Source organism: Hordeum vulgare, chromosome 6H (genome assembly GCF_904849725.1).
Source record: "Hordeum vulgare subsp. vulgare chromosome 6H, MorexV3_pseudomolecules_assembly, whole genome shotgun sequence".
Taxonomy (NCBI): domain Eukaryota; kingdom Viridiplantae; phylum Streptophyta; class Magnoliopsida; order Poales; family Poaceae; genus Hordeum; species Hordeum vulgare.
The window spans coordinates 514,707,214-514,718,091 of NC_058523.1; the positions used below are offsets into that span (position 1 = coordinate 514,707,214).

Sequence of the window (10,878 nt, forward strand, 5' to 3'; positions counted from 1 at the left end):
CTAATTTGTATACTTTTACGGTTTTATCGGATATATATGAGATTTATTTTAGTTACTCACTAATGTAATTATATGTTTATGAAAATTTAAAATGTATCATGTGATTATATATTTCTGAATTTCTGATCATTTCATTGTACAAATTGACGGGCGCGGCAACGCGCCATGAGTGATCTAGTGTGTGATTACAAGTGGGCATGTTTACATTATTCTCTTATCATTAACATCATGTAAAACATTTTCAGGTACTCATCCATCTAGTGCGCATGGATGTGATCACTTAGAGTGTTAGGTGGCATTTCCTCTTTGCAGTATTTTGACTTGAACAGAAAGTGCACCGATCTACTCGTGGTACATCATGCCACATGTCGGCCGGAGATGCTCACGCGCCACCACAATCCCGTGCACCGATCTCTTCCTCTTTCTTTAGGTCCATCACACGCTTGTACAGCTGGTCCTTGACTCGGGCGGGATCCCGGCGCTCCATCGCCACCTTCACGGCCACCTGCTCCAGCTTCCTCAGCCTGCGTAGTATCGTCTTCAGCGCCAGCTCGGTGCGCGCGTCGTCCTCGAGCGCCTCCCGCATCGCTCCGAACATGTCGCCGTACATCTCCTCGAGAACCCCCCGGCACTCGCGGCCAGGGTAGAGCTCCTCGAATTTGCGCGGCCGTCCGTGCGGTTCTTCTTCCAGTGCTTTCTTGGTCCGTCTCATCGTGACCACCAGCTTCGAGTACGCGGTCTCAAACTCCCACGCCTTCCTAAACTCGGCGAACTCGTCCCTCTTCGAGGTGTCGACATGTTTCTTCTTCTTGCCGCCGCCTGGGTTCGCGGCGGCGGGGGCCTTGCGCTTTGCTGCCGGAGCACGGTGCTCTTCCAGCGGCTCCTTCATGGCGCGACGCCCTAGAAAGTCGCGCCCCGTCGGAAGATACTCGGCGAACCCACGGAGGAGGTCGCCGTCCGCGGGGCCGAAAACCTCCCGGGCCTGCTTGTAGATCTCGTTCGCATTGATCGACTCCTCCGCGTGCACGTGCATGAGCATCGCCAGGACCCTGTCATACAGCCCGGCGCCAGCCAGCTTCACCCGCTCGAGGAACTGCAAGGGCCCGGCACAGGCGTCGTCGACGACTACCGGGCGGCGCCGCTCCCTCTTCCGCTCGAGAAACTGCTGCGAGGGCCCGGCACACTCGGGGTCGACGACTACCGGGCGGCGGCGCTCCCTCTTCTGCTCGAGAAACTGCTGCGAGGGCCCGGCACAGGCGTCGTCGACGACTAGCGGGCGGCGGCGCTCCCTCTTCTGCTTGAGAAACTGCCGCGAGGGCCCGGCACAGTCGGCGTCGACGACTACCGGGCGGCGGCGCTCCCTCCTGGGCCGCGTCGGCGGGACCTCGCGGGCGGGCTCGGCCTCGTGCTGGCCGGGGCGACAGAGAAACGGGTTGAAGGCGTCGAAGCGTTGGGCGAGGTCGGGATGGCCCTGGAGGAGCGCGTACGCCCTGTCAACGACGGCGCGGACGTCGGCGACCTCTCCCTCCCCCTTGCGGAATGTCACGAGGAGGCCGAAGAACTCCTGATGGACGGCCGGATCGGACGCGAAGCGAGCTTTGACGTCTTGCAGGAGGGACAGGCCGGCGTGGGCATCGCTGCCGGAAATGCGGTCTGGCAGCTGTTGCGCCATGGCCGGCGGCAAGGACGACGTGGTCTCGAGCTGTCTGGTTCGCCTTCCACTGATGGAGGGGTCTCACGCGTAGGCTCCTCAGCTATTTGTGAACGGCGTAAAGGGCGGTACGTGCCGGACTCGGGCGCCGCGGTGCACACATACGAATACGATCTGCATTTTGTTTTATTTTGCGGCGAGCTGCATATTTTGCTTGGGAAGGAAGAAAGAAGTTAAAACCGGGCATACGGTTTGGTCGATTCATACTCGTACACGTACAGGCACCTCAGCACGACATGACCAACAGAAGAAGAAGAAAAAAACTCGTGACATTTCGGTTTATTCGACGGCGCTAGCTAAACTTTCGGGCACGCTGGTGTCTAGTCGACGTTGACCTCGTAGACGTCGGTGCGCTTCTCGACCTTGGGCACGACCACCCTGAGCACGCCGTTCTTCATCTCGGCCTTGATCTGGTCCATCCGGTACACGTCGCCGGTGAGCTCGAGGCGGCCGCTGTACCTCGGCGCGGCGAAGCCGTCCTCCTCCTCGGACTCCTTCTCGCCCTCGCCCTTGATCACCAGGCTGTTCTGCTCCGCCCACACCTTGACGTGCTCCTTCCCCAGCCCCGGCATGTCCACCCGCAGCCGCAGCGCGTCCTCGTCCTCCTTGGCGTTCCACCCGAGCCGCAGCGGCGCCGCGCGGGCGCCGACGGGGGCCCCCGCCGCCGCCACGTCGTCCATCATGTTCAGCAGCCGGCCCAGGCTCTGCGGCGCGCTGAACGGGTCACGGAACACATCTGCAACCAATTCACCACGAAAATGATACTGTAAATTACAGCAGCTTGGCCACGCATTCGTTTCTGCCGCAATTGGAGCTGCACGATTTGAGAAGACGGCTACCTGAGAAGAAGCTGGGCACGGAGGCACCGCGCTCGCGCGCGCCGCGGCCGCCGTGGCGGGTGTCTTCGAGCGCCTCGTCCCTGTCGTGGCTGCGGAGGGGCGCGCCGGCGTTGTACCCGCGGACGCCGACGGAGACGGCAGCCGGCCTGAGAGCCGGGCCGGACGACGCGGCCAGGAGGTTCTCCATGGCGCGCACCAGCGGGATCCTGCTGGAGGCCACCACCCTTGAAGCCATTCTCCACGCTCTCCCTTCTCTCCCTGACTGTGACTGTCTTGCTCGGATGTTTCTGGATTTTGCTGCCTTGGCACGACGCAGATCGCCGGGAACTGTGGGAATTTATACCAGCGGCGTGGCTTGGGGAATGATTTAGAAGGTTCGCGAATGCCCCGCCGCGCAGCTGCGCGCTGAACTTTTTTTTTTTTTTGAGAAGCGTTCTGAACATTCCAGAAGGAACGGGAATGCATCCGTTCCCCCGAATGCCTGGGCCCATATACCAGGCCCAATGGGCATACAGTCCATTAAGCATCTCACCCAGAGCGACCGATGATAGTACGAGGCGCACATAACACTAAAAAAAAGTACGAGGCCCACAAGCCCAGCTGAAGCATAAGCGGAGTACCGGGCCCACCCGCTCCGCCTCCGCCTCCGATCCCAAATCCACCCGAGCTGGGTTTAGATCGAAGAGAGACGGCCATGGACGAGGAGGAGCACGAGGTGTACGGCCAGGAGATCCCCGTGGACGGCGACATGGAAGGCACCGACGTCGACATGGCCGCTGCCGGAGACGACGCAGCAAAGGTTCCCCCTCCCCCCACCCCCCGTCCCCATCCCTCGGATCCCTGTCTCCGCGCTAAACCCTAAACCTAGTTTAGTTCTGACCGTGCGCTTTCCCGCCGGCTGCAGGAGCTCGACGAGATGAAGCGTAGGCTCAAGGAGATGGAGGAGGAGGCCGCCGCCCTGCGCGACATGCAGGCCAAGGTCGCCAAGGAGATGCAAGGTTGTCTTTCTAGATGCGCCTCCTTGTACTTTTTGCGATTTGCTTAGGTTGGTTTTAGCCGTTTTTGATCTATCTGGGGATTCCTCGTGATGGTCTTGTAATCTCACACACACTAGGCTATCAGGCAATTTGATGAACTTGAGATTGTTACTCATAAATCTGACCAAATTATTGTTTTTGTCCATACTGTGCGCAACTGTTGTAGGTGTTGTTACTAACTTTATGTCCCATTATTTAGTGTTACAACAACAACAACAAAGCCTTTAGTCCCAAACAAGTTGGGGTAGACTAGAGGTGAAACCCATAAGATCTCGCGACCAACTCATGGTTCCGGCACATGGATAGCAAGCTTCCACGCACCACTATCCATGGCTAGTTCTTTGGTGATGCTCCAATCCTTTAGATCTCTCTTTACGAACTCTTCCTATGACAAGTTCGGTCTATCCCGACCTCTCTTGACATTATCAGCATGCTTTATCCATCCGCTATGCACTGGGGCATCTGGAGGCCTGCGCTGAATATGCCCAAACCATCTCAGACGATGTTGGACAAGCTTCTCATCAATTGGCGCTACCCCAACTCTATCTCGTATATCATCATTCTAGATTCGGTCCTTCCTTGTATGGCCACACTTCCATCTCAACATGTGCATCTCCGCCACACCTAACTATTGCACATGTCGCCTTTTAGTCGGCCAACAATTAGCGCCATACAACATTGCGGGTCGAACAACCGTCCTATAGAACTTGCCTTTTAGCTTTTGTGGCACCCTCTTGTCACAGAGAATGCCAGAAGCTTGGCGCCACTTCATCCATCCGGCTTTATTTCGATGGTTCATGTCTTCATCGATATCCCCATCCTTCTACAACATTGACTCCAAATAACGAAAGGTGTCCTTCTGAGGTACCACCTGCCCATCAAGGCTAACACCCCCTCCTCCTCGTGCTTAGTAGTACTGAAAGCGCACCTCATGTACTCTGTCTTAGTCCTACTAAGTCTAAAACCTTTTGATTCCAAGGTTTGCCTCCATAACTCCAACTTCCTGTTGACCCCCGTCCGACTATCATCGACTAGCACCACATCGTCTGCAAAGAGCATACACCATGGGATATCTCCTTGTATATCCCTTGTGACCTCATCCATCACCAAGGCAAAAAGATAAGGGCTCAAAGCTGACCCCTGATGCAGTCCTATCTTAATCGGGAAGTCATCAGTGTCGCCATAACTTGTTCGAACACTTGTCACAACATTATCGTACATGTCCTTGATGAGGGTAATGTACTTTGCTGGGACTTTGTGTTTCTTCAAGGCCCACCACATAACATTCCGCGGTATCTTATCATAGGCCTTCTCTAAGTCAATGGACACCATATGCAAGTCCTTCTTTTGCTTCCTATATCTCTCCATATGTTGTCGTACCAAGAAAATGGCTTCCATGGTCGACCTGCCAGGCATGAAACCAAACTGATTTTTGGTCACGCTTGTCGTTCTTCTTAAGCGGTGCTCAATGACTCTCCCGCTTCATTGTTTGTCTCATCAATTTAATTCCACGGTAATTAGTACAACTCTAAACATCCCCCTTGTTCTTGAAGATTGGTACTAATATACTCCGTCTCCATTCTTCTGGCATCTTGTTTGCTCGAAAAATGAGGTTGAAAAGTTTGGTTAGCCATACTATCGCTATGTCCCCGAGGCCTCTGCACACCTCAATGGAGATACAATCAGGACCCATCGCCTTGCCTCCTTTCATCCTATTTAAGGCCTCCTTGACCTCCGACTCCTGGATTCGCCGCACAAAACGCCTGCTAGTATCATCAAAGGAGTCGTCCAGATCAATGGTAGAGCTTTTACTCTCCCCATTGGACATCTTGTCAAAGTACTCCCGCCATCTATGTTTAATCTCCTCGTTCTTCACCAGGAGTTGCTCTGCTCCGTCCTTGATGCACTTGATTTGGTCAACATCCCTCGTCTTCCTCTCTCGGATCTTGGCCATCTTATAGATGTTCCTTTCGCCTTCCTTCGTGCCTAACCGTTGGTAGAGGTCCTTATACGCCCGACCCCTTGCTTCACTCACAGCTCGCTTTGTGGCCTTCTTTGCCATCTTGTACTTCTCTATGTTGTCTACACTCCTACTCAGATATAGGTATTTGAAACATTCTTTCTTCTCCTTAATTGCCTTCTGGACATCATCGTTCCACCACCAGGTATCTTTAGCTTCTCTTCTACTTCCCCTGGACACTCCAAACTCCTCTGAGGCCACCTTACGAATGCAAGTCACCATCTTCATCCACATGTTGTCTGCATCACCTCCTTCCTCCCAAGGCTCCTCCTTAATGACCCTCTCCTTAAACGCCTGAGCTACCTCCCACACGAATTCGAAAGCGGAAGTCAGCAACCACAAGCTTACGCCGAGGGACAACACTCTCTTCAGGTATCACCTTACAGTCTAGGCATGCACGACTGTCTTCTCTTCTCGAGAGGATGAAATCAATCTGGCTAGAGTGTTGCCCACTACTGTAAGTCACTAGATGTGATTCTCTCTTCTTAAAGAGGGTGTTACTATGATCATGTTGTAGGCTAGCACAAAGCTTAAGACGTCTTCTCCTTCTTGATTCCTGATGCCATAGCCAAATCCCCCATGCACCCCTTCAAAACTTGTGTTAGATGCGCCCACGTGGCCATTGAGGTCTCCTCCTATGAAGAGCCTCTCGCCAATCGGTACACTCCTAACCATGTCCTCCAAGCCTTCCCAGAACTCCCTCTTGGTGTTCTCATTGTGGCCTACTTGCGGGGCATACGCATTGATAACATTGAGAACTAAGTCCCCAACTACCAGCTTGACCAGCATAATCCGGTCCCCACATCTCTTGACGTCTACCACTCCATACTTGAGGCTCTTGTTGATCAAGATGCCTACTCCATTTCTGTTTGCAACTGTCCCCGTGTACCATAGCTTGAAGCCGGTACCCTCTAACTCCTTCGCCTTCTGTCCCCTCCATTTGGTCTCTTGGACGCAAAGGATATCAACGCCTCTCCTCACCGCTATATCACCTACCTCCCGAAGCTTACTTGTCAGAGACCCTACGTTCCAGCTACCTAAGCTACTTTCCTTACCCTTCGCACTCGTCGAGTGAAATGCGAAGACCCTTGCTCATTTTCCGCTACACCCGGGCGCCGATGTAGCAGTCTCGTGTATGTTTTTAGTTCCTTTTTTCAACTATTGACTTGCATGCATCTTACCTTTTCTTGACTCCTTTATTACTCTTTATAGATCTGGTTCTTCCAGGCACTTTGACATGTACTATATCCACGATGTGCACTTCAAAACTAATTTTGTGCTAACATTTTAATTTTAAACTGCCGCCATCTTCCAAAGCTCCTCCCTTATTTTTCAGCATTTTCTACCATATTGGGACCCTTGCTCTTCTGTCTCTCTATAATACTCACTTGTCTATTCTTTCTATTCCTTCTACTGATTACTTCATATATTTTCATAATATCACCAACAGTGAATTTAGTTATGTGCAGAAGATATGCCTTGTGGTCTCTTGCTTCTGTAGTTCAACTAGTGACACAATTGTGTTAGCTTTATTTTGTCATGAATACATATTTTGGGCTTGTGGTAAAAACAATCGCGTGTGGGATAAATTTTATGGTTGTCTTTCAAAATGATTTTCCATGGTTATGCATACGCTAGTTTTTTGGTTTAATTTTGGGCATTTTCTCATTAAATATATATCTGGATGAGCTTTAGACATTTGATTTAGGGTTTACTGCCTTTTTAATTTTTATTTGTGATGGATCGGTTAGTGCTGATAGAAAGGTCTCTAACACGACGTGATTCTTTTAACAGTGTTTTAGTGCCTTATCTTTTAACCGCCACTTTGTTGTCTTATGCAGCCACTCATTTTCTTTTGTAGGAGGAGATGCCAATGCGTCTACAGCTGAGGCAAAGGAGCAAGTGGATGCTCGCTCTGTTTATGTTGGAAATGTAAGATTTCCTAATCTCTCTTTTTGTCACACGCATGCATGGTCGGTGGTTGCACGCATGCCAAATGTTGGGTCTGTATGATGGTAGATGTACACGTGTGTTGCCAAGGTATACATATAGTTGTTGGGCTATATAGCTAAAAGGTGTGGATATATGGACTTCATTAGATATTGGATACTGACTGCTAGTTAGTCGAAAATGTCTTTTGTGCACTTAACTTAGATAATTGACAGTTATGCCAAAAGGTCTGATTTATTCTCAACTTCTCTTATGTTCAAATGTTCAATACATATTGTGCAGTGAATCCTGAAGTTGTTCTGTTCCTACCTATCTTTGCTGTTTCGCCGTCAATAAATAGCTAGTTCATAACTTCTTTATATGCTATTGCTCCTAATTGTAGTTCATGCTTAAGGCTGTTCCTCACAGCAATCGCTAATTTCCATTTGCAATTATGCACTATTGTATTGATTTGTTTTTTCCTTTGTCGCCATCATTTGCTAGTTTGCTAAAATCCCAGAAAAGGTATATTACTATTTTTATGTTGGAATGTCCTTCTGTTCTAATGCTCTGGTACATTAATTGTACAATGTGATGGTCGCAGGGGTAGGTTTTTGATATCAAGTACTTGCTGTTGGTTCAATACCATCTCGTGTTGTGGTATATATTAGTAGATAGAGAAAAAAATCCCTGGGAAAATATATCATTGAAAAAAAGGAAAGAAAAAAGGGGGAAAAAGAAAAAAAAGAAAAAGAAAAACGAGTTTATATAGTTTAGGGTTAGTTACCTCCCTGAAGAAGTGAAGGAAGTCTAGAAATCTGCTGTACAGACTTGCAAATGGCGCTTGAGACTCGGACCTGCATGTGATGTGGTGTGATTCTAGACCGCTGATCCAGTGAGAATCACCTGAACAGTGCATAGGTATGACATGTAAGTGTATCATCAGAATGGAGCCTTATGTTGACTGTTCTTTTGCTCATTCTGAATGTGCGCTTGCTTACCGCTCCTCTCCTCTTTGTTCTCCCTCTTTTCACTTCAGAACTGTCCATGTGCTACCGAAACCCATATTCATGCTACTCCTGTTCTCTCTCTCTATGGTCTATTTTTCATCTTTTTCTAAACGTGATGTCCACTTCTGCATTAGCATAAAAGTGTTTCTAATGGTTTTCGAGGATTACATGTAACTCAAAATGCAAGTAAAGTTGCCCAACATTATGTACTTCCCATAGGGCTGGATTTATATACAGAATTGCAGAAGACAAAACTTTACTTTAACAAAATGCTGTTGAGGTGCTTCTTACCTTAAGATTCTTGAAGGGAATATAATTAGGTAAATGATTAACCAAACGTTGATGCTAACAGAACTGCTTTTCTTGAAATTCTTTAGACTGTAGGGAAGAAACGAATCTAGAAGTTGCATCTTCCACACAAGTTTATGCTCTAAACAGGCTTTCAAGCTTTTCTTCATACTTGTTTCTTAACTTCGAACTTTTCCATATTTCATCCGCCAAATCACTTACTTTTACCATTTCGAGATTGTTAACTATCATTTTCCCCAACAAAAGCATCATCCCACCAATGTTTCTCATGAATCATACTTCTTCATGACTTATCTACTTCCCTATGGTTTATCTAATATCATTTATTGTTCTTATTGGATATACTGCACTTACGTTAGTGAGATTTCTCTTGTACCTTCAAAATGGGTGATTTTCCATTTTGATTTTCGAGAATTAACCATTTAAATCTTGAATATTATCGACTAATCTCTATATCAGCGATGGTTTTCTCCTATATATTAATTTAACCGTCCTTGGTTACAATGTTATTTGCATTTGTTTTAATCTTGAGCGTGTGAGTAACGCAAAGACCAGCTATGTTTTCGATTAATAACTATACTCCTAGGAGTACTGTAATTTCAAAACTATCTCTCTTTTCAATGAAATGAAACCTAACGGTCCATTGCGTTTTCCCGAAAAAAAACCCGATGCTCTACCTGTTCCTAAATATAAGACGTTTTTACAGTACAAATTGTACTGCAAAAATGGTTATAACAGAGGTTAGTCATATATAGCTGTAAACAGCCGTTTGTCAGCTAAAACGTTACTCGCAGAATAAGATTCCACTGTACTAGATATTCTGTGAGTTAATGTTTTAGCTTACCAATCCATTGTTAAATCTTACATGTCCATTCAGTTGACATTTGTTTTTCTGGTATTATCATGTATTGCAGGTTGACTATGCTTGTACGCCAGAGGAAGTGCAGCAGCATTTTCAAGCTTGTGGAACCGTCAACAGAGTGACAATCTTGACTGACAAGTTTGGGCAGCCAAAAGGCTTTGCTTACGTGGAATTTCTAGAACAAGAAGCTGTTCAGGAGGCTCTTAATCTGAATGAATCTGAATTGCATGGTCGTCAGATCAAGGTGCAGAAATATCGAACAGATTTCTCATTAATACTTCGAGTTTCCAGTACCTCTCCATAGTAATAGCTTGCTCTTGAATTAAAAATGAACTAAACTCGGTGTTCAACAGGTGTCACCAAAGAGGACTAACGTCCCTGGGATGAAGCAGCGTCCTCCACGAGGATTCAGTCCCTACCATGCTTACCCTTATAGGTCATACGGGGCACCGTATTTTCCACCATATGGATATGGGTGAGTTCTGCGATTTTTACAGAATGTTGATGTTCAATTGTATCATCCGTTCTAACATTTATTTTATCGTCTTTGTGCTATTTTCAGGAGAGTTCCCAGATTCCGCCGGCCAACACGATACAGGCCGTACTTTTGAGAGAAGAAGGCTCTCATGAAGTCCAATGCATTGCCAGTAGCCATACTGCGGAATAATCTAGCTGCCCCTGCTTCAGTTACATTGTTTGGCTAGTAGACATAATCTGACGACGGTCGAATGCCCCTATCGTGTCGTGTCCTCTTAATCATCACTGTACTGTGGGCTTGCAGTATGGATTCGGTCATGTGGTGATATTGGTTTGCTCTACTCTGTAGCCGTATTGTCTGATCTCGCTATGTGTGCGTACTCTGTTGGCCAGAAAATGTGACTCTTCTGCTGATCAAAATTGGACGAGATCTGATTCTTTACCTGTATACAACCCTCCAAATCTAGACAGTTGAGTCGACTCTAGCGGCCTGAGGTTCTCGTGGGCGCAATCGTCGAACGCTGTACGTATGTGCTTCAAACCATCATCATGTGGCTGCTGTTCAAGATCATCTACCACATGATCAAGTTCAAAGGGGCCACCGCGAAGCTCGAAGAGGGGGCGGCGCGCCCCCACGGCCGTCCGGCGAGGCTTGCGCAGCCGACACCTGAGAGGCGTGGACAG

The 10,878-nt window shown here is 48.4% G+C and overlaps 3 protein-coding genes across 3 annotated transcripts; 1 reads left to right on the plus strand and 2 right to left on the minus strand.

The window, feature by feature from the left end:
- Positions 1-236: 236 nt before the first annotated feature.
- Positions 237-1,672, minus strand: LOC123405713 (paired amphipathic helix protein Sin3b-like). Its single transcript, XM_045099298.1, has 2 exons — positions 1,327-1,672; positions 237-1,125 (listed from the first exon to the last, which is right to left on the minus strand). The coding sequence occupies exons 1-2, from the start codon at positions 1,670-1,672 to the stop codon at positions 383-385; spliced, it is 1,089 nt and encodes a 362-aa protein (XP_044955233.1). The 3' UTR covers positions 237-382.
- A 208-nt stretch (positions 1,673-1,880) lies between these two features.
- Positions 1,881-2,903, minus strand: LOC123405954 (24.1 kDa heat shock protein, mitochondrial-like). The gene is made up of 2 exons (XM_045099462.1): positions 2,551-2,903; positions 1,881-2,447 (listed from the first exon to the last, which is right to left on the minus strand). Exons 1-2 carry the CDS (start codon positions 2,783-2,785, stop codon positions 2,032-2,034), a joined length of 651 nt encoding a protein of 216 aa, XP_044955397.1. The 5' UTR covers positions 2,786-2,903; the 3' UTR covers positions 1,881-2,031.
- A 287-nt stretch (positions 2,904-3,190) lies between these two features.
- On the plus strand, positions 3,191-10,642 carry LOC123405955 (polyadenylate-binding protein 2-like). Its single transcript, XM_045099463.1, has 6 exons — positions 3,191-3,349; positions 3,455-3,548; positions 7,469-7,539; positions 9,770-9,961; positions 10,071-10,192; positions 10,280-10,642. The coding sequence occupies exons 1-6, from the start codon at positions 3,245-3,247 to the stop codon at positions 10,326-10,328; spliced, it is 633 nt and encodes a 210-aa protein (XP_044955398.1). The 5' UTR covers positions 3,191-3,244; the 3' UTR covers positions 10,329-10,642.
- Positions 10,643-10,878: the final 236 nt, after the last annotated feature.